Raw genomic sequence first — 21,251 nt, 5'->3', positions numbered from 1 at the left:
TATAATTGGGTTTTATATATTTAATAATTTGTGTTTATGTATATTGTATAATTTGTATATATTTAATAATTTGGGTTATATATATATTTTTAATTTCTTTTAGTGGTTGATGAACCTTTGTCTTATTCGTTTATTTATATACATTGCTGAGCATCGAACCCAGTGCCTCACACATGTGAGACAAGTGCTCTACCACTGAGCCCCAGCCCCAGCGCTGTATATTTATATATACTTTAAAAGTAGGGCTGGCGTGTAGTTCAGTGGCAGAACACTCACGCCGTTGGTCATGGCCCTGAGTTCAACCTCCAGCCCACCCCCCAATATAAATAAGTAAATAATAAAAATAGAAAGATGAGATTTTTTTTTTTTCTGTAATGTTTTCAAGGGACTTGGTCAAAAGGCAGTTCGTTTAATGGAATCTGGGAGAGCTGAAGCTGGTGTGTAGTTGGCTATGAAAACATTATGACCTCTGCCAAGTCTAGCACCATCTCCCCTCCCAGCCTTGGGGAAGGTCATTTCTCCCCAGATGCAGGAGGAAGGAGCTGGACAGATGGTCTCTGAGGATCCACCAGCTTGAATTTAAGACAGTGACTCTTATTTCCTCAGTGACTTAGCCACACCTCCGATTCCTCAGGAATGAAAGAAATGTTGCCCCACACACTGTATAGACCAGAGCTGCAAGGTGCTGCTCCCACAAGCTTGGGAAAGTGCTCTTGTAGAGATGAAGTGAATTGCCCTGGGTGCTGGCCCACGCCTGGAATCCTAGTGGCTCAGGAGGCTGAGACAGGAAGATCACAAGTTCAAAGACAGCCTCAGCAACTTAGCAAGGCCCTTAGCAACTTAGAAAGACCCTGTTTTTAAATAAAATATTTTAAAAACTTAGCTGGGGATGTGGCTCCATGATTAAGTTCCCCTGGGTTCAATCCCCAGAACACACACAAAAAGAACGAAGTGAATTGAAATGCCACGTGCTATGGCTCACAGAGACGATGGTCCTGGACACAAGTTAAGAATATGTGGAGCCAGCTGGAGCAGTCCCAGCTACTCTGGAGGCAGGAAGACAACTTGAAGCCCAGAAGCTGGAGGCCAGCCTGGGCAACACAGCAAGGACCCAGCTCAGGAAAAGAGAGAGAGAGAGAGAGAGAGAGAGAGAGAGAGAGAGAGAGAGAGAGAGAGAGAGAGAGAAAGAATTTGTGGAAATGCTTGTTATATATAGCGGGAGAAAAACTATTTGAATAATTTAATTATATTTCATTAGAAATATATATTATTATATATGTTTCAGAGGTCTGTTTAGTAACAGTTCACAGAAGTGCTGTTTTAGGGATAGAATTATGGGACTTGTGTTTTTTGAAAATTTATCTATGATAAACACATTTTTGCTTTTTTTTTTTTTTTTTTTTTTTGGTTCTAGGAGTGAACTTGAGATGTGGCGGAAGGGGCACTGAACCGCTGAATAACATCCCCAGTCTTTTTAGTTTTTATTTTGAGATGTGGCCTTGCAGAGTTACTGAGGCTGACCTCAAACTTGTGATCCTCTTGCCCCAATCTTCCAAGTAGCAGGGATTACAGGAGCACATCGCTGTGCCTGGCTTACATTTTGTTATTCAAGCATGTAAAAGACTATGAAATGTTATTTATACAGTTTTGGGGAGATGAAGAGACCTCACTTAAAAAGACTTGGGGTAACTGTCCCTTCAGATATTATCATAATTCATTTGAAACAGTTTAACATTAAAAAAAAAAAAAAAAAAAAAAAAAAAAAAACCTGACTACTATCTCCACTAGAGGGCACTCTTCTCCAATTTCAATGCTGGGGGTTTATTTATTTATTTATTTATTATAAGGTGTGAATGGACACAATACCTTCATTTTGTTTGGTTTGGTTCCTTTTTTTTAATGTAGTGCTGAGGATCAAACCCAGTGCCTCACATGCAAGGCAAGTGCTCTACCACTGAGTTACAACCCCAGCCCCCATGATGGAGATTTTTAAAGGCAGTTCTAAAGTTTTATTTCAATCCACTTGGGGAACTCAAAACCTATTTATGTTTGCTTTCTTATTTGTTTGGCTTTAAATAAACTTTTTATTTTGGAATAACTTTAGGTGTACAGAAAAGTTTCAAAAATTAGTACAGGGGCTGGGGATGTGGCTCAAGCGGTAGCGCGCTCGCCAGGCATGCGTGCGGCCCGGGTTCGATCCTCAGCACCACATACAAACAAAGATGTTGTGTCCGCGGATAAGTAAATAATAAAATATTCTCTCTCTCTCTCTCTCTCTCTCTCTCTCTCTCTCTCTCTCTCTCTCTCTCTTTAAAAAAAAAATTAGTACAGAATTCCTTTATGCTGTTTGCCCAATTTCCCAAATATTCGCTTACATAACCTTCCTACATTTATCAAAATTAAGAAATTAGCACTGGTACATTACTTTTAACTAAACCACAGGTTTTGTTTGGATTTCACCAGTTTTTCCACTAATGTTCTTTTTTCTATTCTAGGCTACAATCCAGGACACCATATTGTATTTAGTAAATTTTTTAAATAAACAAATATACACTAACTGTAATATTCATAAATTACCATTTACATTTTGCATGAAAACCTGTATTTTCCCAGAAAGGTGAAGGTTAGTATTTTTATTTAATTTCTCTTATTAGCCACCAGATGCAGTGGTGCATACCTGTGATCTCCACAACTCAGAAGGATGAGGAGGCTAGCCTCAGCAACTTAGTCAGACCCTCACTAATGTAATAAGACTCTGTCTCAAAATTAAAAAATAAAAAAGACTGGGGATGTAGTTCAGTGGTAAAGCACCCCTGAGTTTAACCCCCAGTGGATAAATAAATCATTTCTCTATTTCCATGACCTTTGTAAGTTATTGAACTTTTTCAACCCCTATTTACATCATCTGCATTTCTGTTTTTTTGTGGTGCTGTGGAAACACCATTTATGTTCAGTTTATGTTCCTGCAGCAGATGTCAGAAAAAGAGTAATGCTAGCTGGGGGTGTAGCTCAGTGGTACAGCATGTGCTTATTAACATCTATGAGACCCTAGTTTCATCCCCAACATCCCACCCCTCAAAAAAGGTGAATGCTGGGGCTGGGGTTGTGGCTCAGCGGTAGAGCGCTCACCTAGCACCTGCAAGGCCCTGGATTCGATCCTCAGCACCACATAAAATAAATAAATAAAATAAAGATACTGTGTCCAACTACAACTAAAAAATAAATTTTTAAAAAAAGTGAATGCTACGGAATTACCACTGGTTTTGCTAGATATAATCACAGCATTATGCTTAGAACTTTTAAAAATAAGTCTTTATCTATGAGATTCATTCTAGAGTAGTTACAAATGAAATTATTTACTTTAAAATACTTTAGCAAATTAAAAGATTTGGGCACTAGATCAAATAAAATGGATTTATCCATTAGTGTTCATTAGATTACTCTTTTACTTTTCTGTGTGATTGAAAGAAGCTGTTTGAAATGAAAATTTGAAGGAGTTGAACAGCAGAGTCTTTGTTTTCATGTGACAATGACCCCAGATCTTGTGCACAGTTCATATTGGCAGCTAGTAAGGTTAACAGATATTTCACAGATCAGCCTAACACGTCTGCAGCCCTTAGCTCTGTGTCAGAAATACAGGGCTCCCAGGCTGCGCAGGCGCGCTGGAAGAGGGAGCGCTGACCTTGGTGCCCGAGCTCCAGGAACTTGAGTCAGACATACTTGAGGCTTGGAGTAGAACCAACCCTGCAGTAAATGCTGATTAAAACTGAATCTTGGCTGGTAGCAAACCCTGTATTTCAAGGTGGGGATTTTATTTGCATCTCTCTTTCTTAGTTTTATGGGTTTGTGTTGAATCATCTCAGCCATGTGGTTAGCTTTATTATTATTATTATTATTACTGTCCCTAATAACACTAATTTATAGTAATATTAATTTAAAAATCTCTACAGTCATTTTTTCCAGGGCCTGCAACCCTTTTTAGTAATTGTGATTATTCTTTTGATCATTTAACTAACCTGTCACTGCTAATAACTGCTGCTTTTCTGCTTGCTGAAATTGGCTGTCCCTTTGCCTCTAAACCATCTGAGGGTCTGTCTCCTGGCTCCCTGAGCAGATGGGCTGGCACTGAGCTCTGCTCTGCTGTGCTGTGTGATGATAGCAAAATCAGTCCAACATTTTTCTGTCTCTCTTTTTATCCTGCAGCAGAAGTATTGGGAGGCCCTAAACTCGGAGCAGGTATGGACAATCATGCTGTCTCTCTCTTCCAGGAGGGACTTCTATGGCTTGATTTCAGCTTCTGTTTTTGTTAGAGGCTCTCGGATGATGGCACATGACAAAATCCATTAAAAAAAAAAAAAAAGGATGTAAAAAGCAAGAGACAAGTTTGAGGACTAGCCGGGCTCTCTTAGTTCAGAGTCTTTTGCTTTGGGGGTATTCACATAAGCCCATACTATCCACTAGGGACTCAGAAAGCAGGCATAACCCAGTGAAGATCCATGGATTGGAACAGGGCCTATGAGCAAGCGAGAGTCGCCGTAGGTCACCAATGGTAGTGCTGGTGTGACATGGCTGCAGCAGCTGATATGATAAACAGTTCTACACATTTGTCTTTCTGAGACCTGGGGCACCTGGTTGCTGTCACCATGCCAGCAGTAGCAGATGAGCACGTGTTTTATGACAACTGCCTGTGCCTGTCATCTCCCAGGATGGTTTCTGAGAGGAGAATAAATGCATTATCTTTTGTTCAAATTATTTTTATGACTGGTTTCCCACAATATTTTTATTACTTAAAGTGAAGTTTGGCACTACCTTTAATCTCAGTTACTTGGAAGTCTGAAGCAGGAGGCTCATAAGTTCAAGTCCAATCTCAGCAATTTAGCAAGACCCTGTCTCAAAATAAAAAAAAAAATAAATAGGGCTGGGGATATAGCCCAGTGGTAGAACATTTGCCTAGCATGTATGAGGCCCCGGATTCAATCCCGAGTACCATGCAGGAGAAAATGAAGTTGGTTTTTTGTTTGTTTGTGTTTCCTTCCTTTTTTTTTTTTTTTTTTTTTTGTACCAGAGATTGAACCCAGGGGCATTCAACCACTGAGCCACATCCCCAGCCCATTTTATTTTTTATTTTGAGAGAGGGTCTTGTCAAATTGCTGAGTGTGGCTTTGAACTTGTGATTTTCCTACTTCAGCCTCCAAGCCCCTGAGATTACAGATGTGGCAATAAATGAAGTTTTAAAACACATTATTCAAAAGAAAGGGATTTAAAATGTTGTCTAATACCTAGTTCATTTCAAAGAGTTCACTTGGTCAAAGTGGCAGGTTGTTTCTGTTTGTGGGCAGCTGATTTGGTCAGGATTAGCAAGAATAACTTTTAAGAAGTCATTTCAGCAGTTGGAGCCATAGTTCTCAAACATCAGAGCATCTAAGAAATATCATAGGAACTTGTTAAAATGCCAAACCGCAGGTAGGAGCTGAGGTGAGTCCTCAGCATCAGTCTTTTTGAACAGTAGCCCAGGTCCTTCTGGTGGGGTTGGTCCAGAGTACCTTCTGAGAACTCTGATGTAGGACCCAGGCTTCAGCTCCAAAACAGCCTTCATCAGAGAGCACACTTCCATCCTCTGAGAATGGAATGGGCCCATACTTGTGCCACTGGGCAAGTGGGTCACAGAGGCTGCCAGCGAGCTCTTTTACTTGGAATCTTTGATAACATCAGGGAAGAATTTACTTAAAGGTGTCCAGCCAAGTCTATAACCACAAGTAAATAAGGAGTTCACACCAGGAGTGGCTGGTACAGCGGGCAGAACTGCATCAACTAATCCAGCTCATCCCCAGGCCTATAGGGTCACTGGGGTCTTTTTAACATGATGGTTTTAAAATCATCAAGTAGCAGAAGTTGGTTCAATTATTATCAGTGAATTTCTAATTGAACCAGCTTTTCTTTTCAACAGAGACATAATGTGTGTTTTATTACTGGCATGACATGGATGTTATCTGGGAGACCTTATTTGGGACCTCTAAGAACTAGACTGTTTGATTCAGCTCAAGTTTGAACATCTGGCAGAGTGTCTTTGTCAGACATAAATCTGGGGTCTATGACCTCTGTCCAAATACATAATCCAGCCTAGTCTGCCACATTTTCCATCACTGTTGCTTGTTTCTGGGTTTCCCAGTACTGTCAAATGTGACCTCATGGCTCAAAATCATCAGTCATAGAGGCTCAGAAATGAAAGAGGTCTTATTATCTAATTGTTGATCCAACCCTCAGCTTATATACAGAGAAACTGAGGCCCAAAGAAGAGCAAGCAAGTTTGTGACAGAAGGAGGACTTGGCCCAGTCCCCACTTGCCTCTGGAGCTAGAACATCAAGGGTAGCACTAAGAATCCCTTGGGTCTTGACCGTGTGCAAAGTTCTCTCTCTAATCCATCATCTGCAAATACCTTCATAAAAGCTATGTTCCAGCTTTTTTTTTTTTTAACTTTTTACCCTTACCCTTGAAAATTTCAATTTTCCATACTTATCTGAGTCAGATGATGAAATATTCACTGGCAGTGCCCACCATTCTGAATTGGGTTTTAAGTGTTTATTTTTTCAGTGCCAGGGATTGAAACTGGGGGCACTTAAACCACTGAGCCACATCCCCAACCCTTTTTATTTTTTGAGACAGGGTCTTGCTAAGTCTCTTAGGGTCTTGCTAAGTTGCTGAGGCTGGGTTTGAACTCATAATTCTCTTGCCTCAGCCTCCCAAGCTGCTGGGATTGCAGACATGCACTTACACCAGGCACAGTGGCTGAAGTGTTTATTTTTAACAAATCGTCTGGGCCTCAAATTGAGAGGAAACACCAAGTGAGAACCCTGCTCTTCAGGAGTTCATCATCTCCCTAAGAGAACAAGGTACATGTCCAAAGAAAGACTGGGGCCATCCATGTGCAGGTACGGATGAGTAGCAGATGTAATACAAAGAAAGAAGGAGCAGGTGCAAGCTCACTGGGCTAACCCAGCCAAGGCAGGATTCCTGCCAGAGGAGGTATTTCCTCTCAAGAGTGGGTTGAGGCCAGGTATGGTGGCACTTGCCTCAATCCCAGCTACTCAGGAGGCTGAGGTGGGAGGATGAAAAGTTCTAGGCCATCCCAGGCAACTTAGCAAGACCTTGTCTCAAAATAAAATACATAAAATAAAAAGAGGGACTATAGGTCGCCAGCAGAATGCTTGCCTAGTACACATGAGGCCCTAGGTTCAATTCTTAGCATCACCAAAAAAACAAAGAATGGGTTTTTATTGGTCTTTTCCAAGAATGAATTAGGCATGGAGGTAGACATTTTCAAGATAAAGGGATGGTGTCTCAGACTCACTAGATAAGAATTTGCTGAATATGGGGGACAGTAGAAAGGAGGTGGCAAGGGAAATGGGGCTGGTCTGTTCAGGGTAATGGTTCATTAATTCCTTGATTTAAAGGTGTACTTGCTCCCTTTAGGTGCAGGAAACAGAGGCCTGGTTAACTTGACCTCGCCCAGTTGTCCTTATCTTTGCCTGTGTCAGAACTAAGATTGAGTTGTTGTTTAGGGTGCAGGATAGTAATAGATGGAAAGGACCTGTCCCACCAAAATATCTTTGTGTCTTTTCTTCACAGTGGGATCCTGAAGATGTCAACTTTGAAAGGAACAATGACAACATGGAGATCTTCAGATTCGAGGTGCCAAGGGGCTCTTTGACAACAGTAGACTTGACCTCTGCTGATTAGTATCTTCTAAAAACCAGTCCATCAGCTCAAAGACCAGGATGAGGCATTCATTAGTAAAACTGAGCAGAAATAGACCTACAGTGACACCCATAGCAGGAATTTAAGCCACTGAAGAAGCTGCCCAGGGAAGTGAGGAACCTGGAGCTGAGCGTGGCTGGTCTACCTGGCTCAGAATAAAACTAAGATTGTGGGTTCTATGGACAGACCTGGATATGCCATTTGTTCTGAAGAGTAGAAGCTCACAGATGGTTCCTGCTTTGTAAAGATAAGCCTTCATCCAAAGGACAATGGGCCCTCTTTTCCCGTCTTTCCTTTCCCTCTATTCCCATGAAATGCAACTGTAAACTCAGTATCTGCTGGATGCCAGGAATGAGTTCACCTAACAAATAGCTCATGTGTTTGGACCTCAGCAGAGCCTGTCCTGCAAGCCCTGGCTTCTGCCCTCCAGTATCTGCTGGAAGTTATCCATAGGACTGCTTGGTCAACCAAGTATCTGTGAGATCAGTGGTATGGCAAGCACAAGCAAAGCCAGTTGCTCTAAGCAAGAGGACTTCCTCCAGCCTGGCAACACGTGTGCGGAGGCAGGGTTTAGAGGTGAGGGGCACTGTGTGCTTTAGGAGGTCACTGAGAGCATACAGAGGGTAATAGGTATGCTGGGACATGTTAATTCAAGCACAACTTCAAACCCCATTTGAAGATGATTGGTAGTGTGATCACATGTGAGGGGAAGGGTGAAGGGAATGGGGCTAAGGTCGGAACAATCACTAGAGTGAATAAAATTTAACTGAGTGAATCAAAGCATCTCACACTGCAATATAGTGGTAAGTCAGAATCCCAGCAGAGCCACAGAAGTCTGCCATGAGGGGGACTGGGATAAATGCCAAGAAACACAGCTCTGCTGCTGGCTGGCTCACAGTGACCTGTGACTCAGCTGCAGCTGCCCAGTTTCTCCTAAGGGTATGTGCAAGTCCCGGCAGCATGAGGAAGGGGGTGCTGGGAAAGTGGGTTGGTTCCGCAGGTCTCTGCATAGATCCTAATCCCCTGGGTGACCTCTGAACTAGCAGAAAACTCAAAGCTACTTTATTTATCCCATTTATCTGCTTTGGGTTCCTGGTTGTCTTATAAAAGAACGATAGCTAAAGGCAACTTTGTTTTGTGGTCTTAGCCAATGCAGCTGTACTTTGAAGGAGGAGGAAGAGGTGAATAGAGGCCCAAGGCAAAGGGAATTGAAGGGAACATGCCAGTAAGTGAAATGGTAGAAGCCTGGGGGCAGGGAAGGGTGGAATCTAGTTGATGGTGCAGTGTGGATTGTAGAGGGTAGAAGACAATGGAAAGGAACCAGAGCATGTAGGCTAGGGAGTAGGTGCTTCAGTCTGTGGCTGATGCTAGCCATGGAAGATACCAAAGGGTGACTGACTTGCTCAGGGGCTCAGCTACTCAGTGAGTTTTTTACTTCTATTGCCACAGCTTTTCAGGAAACAGAAATGTATAATCATGTTTGGAGTGAACATGGGGAACGTGTTTCATTTAAAGACTATTGAGTGGTAACCCTAGGCAGGAAGAGGGATCAGCTTTAGAAAAGCAGAAGGCATAGGGATAGGATGACATTTCTGAAGTTCACCTTTAGCATGTGCACACACACTCACAAACATTTTCTCAAAGGGAGGTTGGATCATGCTCCCTGGGGTATCAGAATCCCTTGAGTCCTCATAGGATTGGCCATTCTCAAGAACACTAAATGATCTTGCTGCCTTGGAGTAGTACAAACTATTTCAGCTCCAGATGTTATTTATCTCCCTATATCCTATCATCCCAGTCTTTTACCTTCACAAACCAGTTACTATCATTATGGTCCCAGATTGTCTCAAGTCTCTTCATCCACAGTGAATCACCCTGGGAGTTTAGGAAGTAAAGTTTGGCTTTATTGTTTAGTGAGAACCTGCCTGTATGCAAAGCTCTAGAACCCCAGGACCTTTGTAAAGAGGTACCAACCAAAACGACCTAGTAGGAGAGCAGCTTCATTTTTAGATATTACTCTGGCCACAAAGACTATGGAAGGTCCTTGCCCTGAGGACCCACTAAGCAGTGCAAAGAGTTACCTCCACTGGAAGGGCTGGGAACAAACCAGGCAATCATCCTATCCAGAGAAGAGATGGTGTAATATGTCTTAGTTGTCTTACCTATTATCTACATGGCCCAAAGCATGTTACCTAACCTTTTTGAACTCTTAAGGCAGACTAGGAAACCTCCCTAGAAAGCTTATGGTAATGACTAAGTGAATTAACATAAATGAAGTGCTTTATACCTAACTAACAGCAGATTTTGAAGAGTGATTAGTTTCCCTCCTCCCTATATTTTTGGACACATGTGCTGAAACACAGTAAAACCAAAGAATCAGATCCACAGATGGAAGGGATTTCAGAGATTTGGATCTCCTTAAGAATAACCACAATAAGTGATTATCCAGCCCCTGCTTAAACTCATCTAAAGAAAACAAAAACAGAGATTTCATCTGCCAAAGAAGTTTGTATAATTTAGGGAGAGTTCTGATGACTCTAATTTTCTAAAGAGCCTGTATAGAGCCTGAAGAACTAGTTTTCTTATGTCCCTCTGATAATTCCGTAAATGCATCATCTGATGATATATTCACACCATGTTTGCTACAGTAGACATGAGCTATAGTTTAAGGAGAGGCATTGGGCCAAGGAGTATGATGAGGCTCCATTTCCCAGGTCTGATTCAGTGTAATATTTGTCATTTCCCTTTCTGGGTCAGTTTCCTCATATATAAAATGAAAGCTAGGTTAGATTTATTTCCTTTTTTCCTTTTTTGTCAATATGCCAGTTAGTATGTTTCCCACAGACAAACGGACATTTTTATAAACGCTCAGAAAAGAAACATAATGTTAAAGACAAATTTCAGATATGCCTTGAAGATATCCATTTAAGATGAATACTGGTGCTGGGATGTGGTTGAGTGGTGGGGTATGTGATTGGCATGTGCAAGGCCCTGGGTTCAACCCTCAAAACACACACTCACACACACACGCTCCACTACCATACTTCCCAAATTCTCTGCACTTCTTTTTCTGCCCTTTACCATTCTCCTTCAAATTTTCCAACTATGCAGGCACTGACCTATTCTCTTCGACTTTGTTTTTTCTGAAGTTAAGGTCAATGCCCTGGCAGAGGTGGCTGTTTTGAATGAACCCAAGCTATACTGCAGTGCCCAGGAAGAACTCTTCAAGAAGTTTACATATGCCTCTCCTAGTATTCAAGAGTCATCATGTGAGAGGGACGATCTTAAGAAGTTCAAGAACGATACTAGATGTTAAAATAACTTAGAAGTCTAATCTGCTTTTTCTTGATACCTAACCTTAAAGCCAAACAAACCATGGGACATTCGGGACTGCTCCTTTCGAGCAGGGCAAGTCATAAACCAGCGTTAACTTCCAAGAACCTCCGTTGATTGATTGCCTGGAGAATTCGGCATGCCCTCCCAATTCCCTAGGGCATTTTCCATCAGCGTTGGGTACTGGCAGGAGGCTCAGGCCTCCTCTTGCTAGTCCTCACCCAGGGTCTGCAGCTATGACAGCTGAGGGGTCTGTCTCCTGCAGAGCGCCTTCTCTCGGCAGTCCCCAGGCGGATCGTTCACAACCGCCTGAGGGCCAGTCGATGGCCTCCTCAAAAGAAGGGTGGTGGCCCATTGTCCATATGAGTGGGAACTGAACCACGGCTCCCCACGCCTACCTCCTGGGAGAACCGGCCACCGGCAGACAGCAGGTAGCCCATTCAAACCACTCACCTCGTACTTCCGGGAAGAGGGGAAGAGGCGCAGCCCTGCGCGTGCGCACTCCGCAGCCACCGTCTCCCGCTGGGAGTGCGAGTCCCGCCCCCGCGGAGTCCGCCGCTTTCCGGCTCCTGCCAGCGCAGCCGCGGCCCGGGAGACCACCAGCGGCTGCTAGCTGCTGTCAGTCTGTCTCCTCTGAGTTAGTCACATAGTTATTTTTTGGTTCCTAGTGTAGTTGGGACCAATCAACAGCCTTAGCCTGCACTGTAAACCATTCTTTAAGTACACTAAATTTTTTTTTGAAATAAGTATAATACAGGTGCGTGGTTTAAAAAAGAAAATCAGATCCGACCAAGTTTATGAAGAACAACAATTCCCTGGCCCTCCGTTCCCAACCTGCTTACTTCTTTCCTTCCTCGCAATCACACTTGCTCATGTTCCCAAAGGGTTTTGTCCAACTGTCTTCTCCATTGATTTTTTTTTTGTTTTGTTTTGCTGGTGTGAACCCCTGGGCCTCACTCAAGCACATAGGACTCTATTAGTTTTGAATTGGAACCCAGCTGCTGTCAACAAAGTTCTAAGATTATAGTTTTTTAGCTAAATTATCTCTAACTTCCATTAACTACAGGCTAATGAGGTGCAGTAGGTGGGACAGGGATACTGGCATGTTGAGAATAGTGTTAAGAACTGTCTACACATCTGCAGGTTACTGCGGAGTCCTTTGTACCACTAGAACCCAGTTTCTGAGTCCCAGGTTACTGGATCTGAGCCCACTCCAACTGACATCTGCCTTCAGGACAGCCTGGCAAGTTCTACCTATCTACTCTGGATTTGACCTTTCCCTCTATCCCTCTACCTCTTCTCCTGCAGATATCTTAGCCCTTGGAATCTCCAGTGGAAAACAGGGTTTTCTAACCCCACCACCAGAACAAAGGACTGTATACACTTTCACCACCACAGTCTTTCCCAAGGACAGCCTGGCCACCTGTGAAGAGAGCCTTTTCATAGGCCTAATGTTTTAACCATCACACTTTGTGAAATGTGTACCCTAAAGCTCTGATATTCAAATATAGGTTCTTAAGCTCCAGCCTAGGTCTGGACAGGGCCTGGGAATCTGAAGTTCCTCAAGTGATTCTGTCACAGAGGATAGAGGACCACTCTTTGAGAAACACTGTCCTTAGGAAATCAATTTAAAACTGGTCTATTTGTGTAAGAAGATGTTCCCATGAAACTACTTAAAATAGGGGGGGAAGTGATAAGTACCCCATGATTGGGAAACATTAAACATTACACCTTTATTTATTTTTTGTGCAGTATTGAACCTAGGGGCTCTCTGGGCTAAGTTACATCCCTAGCCCTTTTAATTTTTTGAGACAGGGTCTCTATAAGTGGCCTGGCTGACCTCAAACTTGTAATCCTCTTGCTTCCCAAGTAGTTGAGATTACATATGTGAGATTTCATGTTCAAATAAATAGTATAATTTAATGAAATCACATTTTGCCTTGAAGTCTAAAAGATTGTGGGACAATAAACTGAGGCACATACCTGAATTGCCTTGAAATTATTTGGTGCGATGCCAGAGTGCAAGTTATTCTGATAATGAATTTGTAGTTCTCACATGGTGAAAAAAAAAATCCTTTTTTTTTTTAAATTTTATTGTGGTGGTGGTTATAAAGTTGTATGTATGTTTGAACTTCTGAGGAGGCAGGATTGAGACACTGAAAGGCTGAGCCAACTCTGCGTGAGCAGAGTGGCAGAGGATGTTTTTGATAGCACCCTAACCAGGAAACAGATTCCTGTGGGCAAGCAGTGACTCACCCCCCCACCCCAGTCTCAGTGAGTCAACAGTGTCCTAAGGGAGCCAGGGCTGGCAGCCCTCTGCTGCAAGGGATGTAAGCAGGGCCTAGACTCAGTCCAGGATATCAGTGTGACAGATAAGGGGTGGCAGAACAGATCCCAAGGAGTGGAAAGGGAGCTGAATCCTTCGAATGGGTCAGGTTAAAAAAAAAAAAAAAAAAAGCTACAAAATAAAGCAAGTTAAAAAAGAGAGAAAGAGAAAGAGAACACAAGCCAGGGCAGTGGTGCATGCCTATAATCCCAGCAGCTTGGGAGGCTGAGGTAGAAGAATCGCAAGTTCAAAGCCAGATTCAGCAATTTTTGGACGCCCTAAAGCAACTTAGCAAGACCCTGCCTCAAAATAAAAAATAAATCAAAAGGATTGGGAATGTGGCTCAATGGTTAAGCACCCCTGGGTTCAATCCCCAGTACCCACTCCCCCTATAAAAGATAGAACACAAGAGAGCATGTGCCATTATTAGTAATTACAAGAGAAAATTTATTAGTACCAGAAATCATTAGATTCCATGATAGATTATGTGGAAGTTGGTATAGTGGCACACACCTGTGATCTCAGTGACTTGGGAGGCTGAAGCAGAAGGACTACAAGTTCAAAGATAGCCTCAGCAATTTAAGGAGGCCCTAAGCACCAAAATGAAAAAGAAAAATAGCCAGGCACGATGGTGCAGATTCATGGTCCCAGCTACTGGAAGGACTGACACAGAAGGATCACTTGAGCTCAGGAGTTTGAAACAAGCTCAGTCAAATCCTGTCCTTAGTGTGTGTGTGTGTGTGTGTGTGTGTGTGTGTGAAAGTATATATAAAAAACATATAAATATATAATTTTTTCAGGTTTATGTGGAGCGAGAGCTATTAAAGCACATTTGTCCAAAGGGGACAATTAGTGAATCTAGGTGAAAAGTCTAAACATGTTCATGGTGTTATTCTTTCATCATTCCTGTGGGTTTGAAGTGCTTCAAAACAAGGCATTGGAGAAAGTATAGTAGTGAACAGACTCACAATTGGCCTCCTTGTTGATGTGGCTTTCCAGGGACTACAGTCACATTTGCCAGCAAAGGACCCCGACATCCAAGGGCTATTGTTTGATTTTGTGTTACTAGCAACAGACTTCCTGGGACTTTGTGAAGGAAGGAGCTGGACTAGTAGGGGCTGCTTTTCAAGCAGATTCCAAGTGTACTAGATTCTGAGCTGGCTGATGATGATGGCAGGCATTAAAGGGTGGACAGGTTCCAGTTTGTCTGGTGTTGAGAAAAAAAATATGCCCTATATCTTAGACAGCCGTGATAAGGTGCCTCCATGGATATGAGTAATGGTCAGATCTAGGGGATGGACTGGCCTAAGAAGTCTGGACAACGGAAAGCCTGGAGCACCGCGACAAGGAAATTCTTCCCCTGAATTGCCTTTTCCTATTGAGATAAGATAATGCACAATAAAGCGTGGGGCTACAGAGAAGTGCTGCCACCACCCACAGCGAACAGCCTTTGCACAGGCCCCGTGGAGGAGGCACGTAGCCTCCAGGGGGCTGAAGGTGGCCTGCTACCCACGGGATAGAACCATTGACCTTAGATCCTGAAAGTCTGGGGCGGGTCGTGACTCCCAACACTCACCAGCTGTGGAACTCTGATTCCCATTATTCTTTTTTCTTTTTTTTTCTTTTTTCTTCTTCTTCTTAGTTATGGTGCTGGGGATGGAACCCAGTGCCTTGTGCACGCTAAGCACATTCTATACTTCAGCCACTAGCCACACCACCCAGTGCCCGAGTGCCTTTATTCTTAAAAAAAAAAAAAAAAAAAGACTACATATGTGTGTCTCTATATATGTATATATACCCCTCTTCTACCAGCCTTACTGAATGGTTGCAAAAAGTGATAACAAATCATGAAAGGACTTTGTCAACTTCTAAGGGTCACAAAAATATCAGTTATTATCATTACTTACTCAGCATGAGGCAATTATTTCGTAGATATCCCCATTTAAAAGTCCAGTTCCAGATTTCCTTGAAAGTCACCTGGATGTCTGTTAAGGCCGAGTGCATTGTTGGTATAAAGTTGTGTGTACAGATGGATGAACTTCTGAGGAGTCAGGATTGAGACACTGAAAAGCTGGGTTGTCTCTTGCGTGAGCAGAGTGGCAGAGGATGTTTTTGATAGCACCCTAACCAGGAAACAGATTCCCGCGGGCAAGCAGTGACTCACCCCACCCCCCTAGTCTCAGTGAGTCAGTAGTGTCCTAGGGGAGTGAGTGCCGGCATCCTCTGCTGCAAGGGAGTAAGCAGGGCCTAGACTCAGTCCCCATGATGGATCAGGGGTGGCAGAGCAGAGCCCATGGAGTGGAAGAGAGCTGATGCCTTTGGATGGGTCTTTAGGAGGAGGGGACTGAACAGATGACACAGAGGATTTTAACTCAGCATAAGGAAGCACTTTCATCTGGTTCTGGGAGCCCCCGTTACTAGAGTCCTTCCAACACAGTCCCTCACCCTTCCTCTGTGAGGGGAAGGTGCACCATTGCCCAGAGGGTTGAGCCAGATGACATGTCAGGGCTCTTTCAACTTACTTTCTAAGTAAGGGCCACAGTTCCAGGGTGACAGGTGAGTTCACTGATTGGCTGTCCCATAGGTCAGAGAAAAGGTCACGGTTACTCAATTTCAGTAACCATCCTCCAAACAGGATTACCCTTATATCTTTTTTGTCTTCCCTATCTCTCTGACTTTACTCCTCCCATCTTTCTTTTCCTCGTATTCATTTAACTAACACTTTCTGAGAGGCTGCTATTTTCAGGGCAGCCTGCTGGGTCTGAAGGGAGAGAGTGTAAACACCATCCAGTGTTTGACTTCAAGTGTGTCTTGGCTGGTGGGGGGAGCACAATGCCCAAGGTGGAGGTTGGGAGAGAGGGAGACTGGAGACAGGTAGTATTCACCAAGAATAAGACACTTGAACCTGGCTTTGAAGAACAGATCTTGGAGCTTGGGTATAGCTCAATGGGAGATCACAAGCTTAGCATGCTCGAGGCCCTGTGGGTTCCATCCCCAGCACCCAGCAACACTCACACACACACACACAGTCACACACACACACACACACACACACTCATGATTTTCCAAGTAGAAAAGGCAAAGGGAAGATCAAGAGCAAAGAATGGACAGGCCTGGGACTGTAGCTCAGTGGTAGAGCACTTGCCCTATATATCAAGGTCTTGGGTTTGATCCCCAGCGCTGAGAGTAGAAAGGAAGGAAGGAAGGAATGAAGCAAGCACATGTGTTTTATTGCAGTAGGCCCAGCACACTCCACTACTTTTTCCCCTTGCTTTAATGTCCTCATCTGCAAAATGGGAATAAAAATACTTCCCATCTCATAGGCTCATGGTGAAGACTGAAAGTTCAGAGAAAGATGAGAAATACAAGACCAGCAACCCTGCTAGGGGGCTTCCAGGTGTCTCTTAGATCCTTCATGCTGGACTGAGATCTATATGGCCTATTGTTCTATAGACATATGTAAATATGTACATTAAGGAAATGACTACAAATATGTATGTAGCCATATAAGTATGTTGTGTATAAAACATGGAAATTTGTTCATATATATATGTGGCTTTATCTGCCTGACTTGGTGGTCTCACCATATTCCTAGAATGAGATACATATTTAATACACATGTCTAAATATACAAATACAAAAAGAAATATTTCTAGTAAATAAACCATATGAAAAAGTATCTATTTATAAATACCCACAAATAAGATATATGAATAACAAAATATGAATAATAAAATAAAAGTGCACAGAAAATATAATAGCAGCTAGTAAGTGCTGGATAAATGATGGCTATGCTGGGCACAGTGGCACATGCCTGCAATCTCAGTGACTCAGGAGGCTGAAGCAGAAGGATTGCAAATCCTGAACAACTTTGTGAGACCCTATCTCAAATCAAATAAAAAGGGCTGATGATGTAGCTTAGAGGTAGAGTGCCCCTGGATTCTATTGTTAGTGCCATAGAAATAAATAAATAATGTCTATTACTATGAAGATAGCAAGGCCCAGGAGTGGGCTCTGGCACACAGCTGCCTGAGTTCATAATCTAGAAACTGCTCTCTAATTCTGTAATCTGCATACCTCTGTTTCCTTTTGTATAATGGGGGTGATAATGATTCCATCTCAGAACAGTTATTCCATGTTATTAAATGAATGCATAACATACCTGGGCAAGTGACACCAAAGAAATATGAGCAGTTATGATCACCCTTGCTGTGACTCCTCATTACCTCATGGTATCACTATCACATACTGGTCCTATTCTGTCTTCAGCTGGCACCTTCTGGCTGCTCAAGCAGCCTATCAGGACAACTTTGACCCTTGGAGAGAGAGATCACCCCTCCTCCTTTGCTAACCTTGGCTAAGGGAACCCCTGCTTAGACTCCTAATATGCAGTTCACCTGCACAGCCTCCTCCCAGCTGGCCCTGGAATGCTAGGTCAGACCTGATTTCAGCCCCACCAGCTCATGGAACCAAAACCTCTCTAGCCTTCTCCTTCCCAGAGATCCATCCTAGGGGCTGCAGCTTTCCTTGGCCATCCTGAAATCTGTAGGGTCCAAGAACATCCCTTCCCCTGGATAGTGCATCCATTGTTTTAAAGGAGATGACCATGGTAGGTGGTGGGATCCCCACACCCCATTCTGTTCAGAAGGTTGTCCCCGATGGCTCCTGGTGATGATCCTCATAAAGGAGATTCCTCAAGCAATTACCAGGTGCTAACACCTACACTTCTGATGGAGCCACTGTCTGAGATTCCAAGGCAAGTTTTTGCTTCCTTAGAGAATGGAGAAAATCCCACTTATGTCTATCCCCTGCTTAGAAACCATAGTATGCATAATTTTCAAAAACCCTAGGCATGATTCTCCAAGATACAGAATTCCGCCAAGATACAGAATCACTAGGTAGGAAGATTGAGACTTCATGGTTATTAAAACACAAGTGGGAGTCTGTGCGCATATCATTTGAGGCTGCATCCCTTAGAATATTGCAATCCTCAAATATTGGAGCGTCATCAATTCTTTGGGATTAGCTGCTCAATGATTCTCAAACTCGGGCAGTAGAATCCCCAGGGTGTTGTGTTTATAATATGGATTCCCAGGTTTTATCTCAGCTTCCCATCAGTGACACTGGTTCAGTAGATTTTGAGGGTGGAGGAGTGGGGAGAAAGCCCATATCCTATTGAGGTGCCATGGTGAGGGATGCTGAGTGGGGAAGGCATGGGCAAGGGGGTGGAGGGCTGCTCCTGCAGGCCTGCCTAGGCAGGGAGTCAGGAGAGGCAGCAGTAACATCTCAGACAGAATCAGATGTGAGAGTTGTCATCAGAATCTGGAAACAAATGCAGTTCTCAAAGTTAAATCACAAATCTCTTGCCAAATAATAAAGAGTTCCTGTCTAGCTATCAGGGTATATTTTCAGATGGAAGAAAAAGTATGTCCAAAGCAGGATCCCAATATCAGAACCCTCTGTGGGAGCGGAGGTAAGCCCCTGGGAATGCGCTGGGAAGACAATTGCTGCCAGTGGTCATGAGGAAAGCCTTGTGCTCCGATGACCTCATGGCTCTTTTCTGTCGCCGGTGACTGGACACTCCCTTCCCCTCTGCCCACCTCCACCCACAGGCATATCAGACAGATGACCACATGAGTGCAGGGGAAAAGTGTTCCCCATCGATAACACACTTTCTCATGTGCTGCTGCCCCCACCCCCAGCCTCATCTCCCGAATAGCTCCAATAGCTCGTGATGGCAGACAGAGCAAGAGAGAGCGAGCAAGGTCACCCAGAGCTCATGCTCTCTTTCCCTGGAGATCCAGGATTTTTTCCACCCCTCGTACTAGGGATCAAAAACCCAGGGGCACTCTACCACTGACATATACTCATAGCCCTTTTAAAATTTTTTATTTTGAGACAGGCTTTTGTTAAATTGCCCAGACTGGCCTAGAACTTGCAGTTCTGCCTCGGACAGAGCAGCTGGATTACATGTATGCACCAGATTCAGGCATTTTTGACAAGTTGCAAAAGGGCAAATACCTGGTCATGCCTTGAATTCCCCCTGTGACACCTTTACCTGGACAGCTGAGGCCACATCTATCCCCTGAATTACTGGGTGTGATTTTGTTTTTCTGAGGCATTTTCACCATGAGAATAATCCCACATCTCCTCAGAGGGGTCAGAAAGGCTGCCTGGCCAGCTGTGAAGCAGGGAAGAGCTGAGGCCAGCAAGGAGACTCAAGCGCTTCCACCTGCAGAACCCACGGCTCTGGTGGACCTCCACTGTATCTCAGCATCAAGGTGGTGAGTGACCCTGAGGTGTCTCCCTACCCTACTCCTTCAGAGTTAGTGACAGCTCAAGTGGCAAAGCCAGGCCTGCTCACCAGTCCCACCCAAAAAAGTCCTTCCCCCCGTGTCATCAGGCTCTGGAACCTCTGCCACTTGCCTGCCCTCTCGGGCCTCCTACTTGGCTAAATATTTGGGAACTGAAACAATAGCTTCACTAAAGCAGTGGTGGGCAGTTACTGGAAGGTCATGTGATTGTCCGAATTGAACCAATTTGTCAAAGACCATTTTCCTTTCACTCATCGCCTCTCCCACACCCCATGATAAGATAGGGTCCCCAGAGCACAATAATCCTTTCCTGAGATACAATTTAGAGGCTCCTGAGAAAAGAAACAACAGTGAGGCTAATTTTGGCTTTTCTGAGACTAAAGAAAAGCTCACAGGCAGGCCCTGTCCTGCTGGAGGAAGCCGGGGTGGGCCTCCTTTCTCCCTCAAGGGTATCTGCTGGGATCCCAGGGGACTGAGAACAATGCCAGGGGATAGGAGGGGAGGATGGGAACTGAGCCTTGGCCCTGGCTGCTCTGGAGAGATCTCTGAAATGACAGCCCAAGGCTTCAGACTTAAATTTTTCTTGAATTGCCAACTCCTTATCATCCCTCCACCAACTAAATTATTAATGAATTAAGAGTTGGGGATTCCTTACAGACCCACCCAGGGTCCTGAGGCTCTTCAGAGCTTTGTGAATCCCCTAGAGTTTTGGGGTAAAGTTGGCATACATCAGAATTTTTTTTTTCTGGGGTATTTCTGGTTATTTCAAAGGGATCTGTGATCAAAAAAATGTATGTGTCTCTGGGAAGAGAGACCCCCATCCCCGGCAGAGCTCTTGTCCTTTCGGTTGATGCCAGTCAAATGCCAGTGTACTTTAGAGTCATCTGAATATAAGGTTAAAGTGTAGATTCGGATTCAGTAGGTCTGGATGAGGCTCATTGTTAGCACAAAAAAGATCAGGCCAGACGCAAACGTCACGGGTCAGCTCAGCTCCTTATTCAGGAACAAAGTTTCATGCAGGAACAGGGTATGCAGGAATGGGTGACACACCTCTGATGGACCCACTCTCCTGGTAGAAAAATGAGCCACTGGCCAAAAGGGAAGTTTGGGCTTATATAGGTCATACTTTGAGGTAACCTAATTGTTGCCAGAGCGTGTCTAAATGGAGGGTCCAGGGTCAGCAGTCAGTGGACCAGATGGATGGTCTTGAGTCCTTCCGGGATCTCATTGTACTATGACTGAGAAAGAACTTATTTTGGGAAGGATCAGTACTTCAGAAGCTTCTTCCCAGAGAAAACTAGTCTAGGCTTGGATGGATATTTCCTCCCCAGGGCTTGTCTTGTCACTAGGAAAGAATGCGTTGGAAAGGATCAATGCTATCAATGTATGGCTTTCTTTTTTACTCTGTTTTCCCAGGCTGCAGTATTTTGGAGTTTTTCATTCATATCCAACACTCACAAGTCTGCATTTCTGACTAACTGATGGTGACTCAGAGACTGCTTATATGCAGATGGCACTTTGA

The 21,251-nt window shown here is 43.8% G+C and overlaps 1 protein-coding gene across 4 annotated transcripts in view; it reads left to right on the top strand.

The window, feature by feature from the left end:
• Tmem44 (transmembrane protein 44) overlaps window positions 1-8,721 on the top strand; it is a 35,293-nt gene extending 26,572 nt beyond the window's left edge. For 2 of the 4 annotated variants that reach the window (XM_076868323.2, XM_076868321.2), the window contains exons 10-11: window positions 4,204-4,236; window positions 7,628-8,721. In XM_076868323.2, the coding sequence (XP_076724438.2) occupies window positions 4,204-4,236; window positions 7,628-7,738 (144 nt within the window). In that variant the 3' untranslated portion in view covers window positions 7,739-8,721. Of the gene's footprint in view, window positions 1-1,414; window positions 2,075-4,203; window positions 4,237-7,627 lie in introns of those variants that run through there. The other 2 variants (XM_076868322.2, XM_076868324.2) reach the window with 2 other exon arrangements.
• Window positions 8,722-21,251: the final 12,530 nt, after the last annotated feature.

Source organism: Callospermophilus lateralis, chromosome 10 (assembly GCF_048772815.1).
Source record: "Callospermophilus lateralis isolate mCalLat2 chromosome 10, mCalLat2.hap1, whole genome shotgun sequence".
Classification (NCBI taxonomy): Eukaryota; Metazoa; Chordata; class Mammalia; order Rodentia; family Sciuridae; genus Callospermophilus; species Callospermophilus lateralis.
Note: the sequence above shows the minus strand (reverse complement) of the source record. Positions and strands in the feature narration are given on the sequence as shown.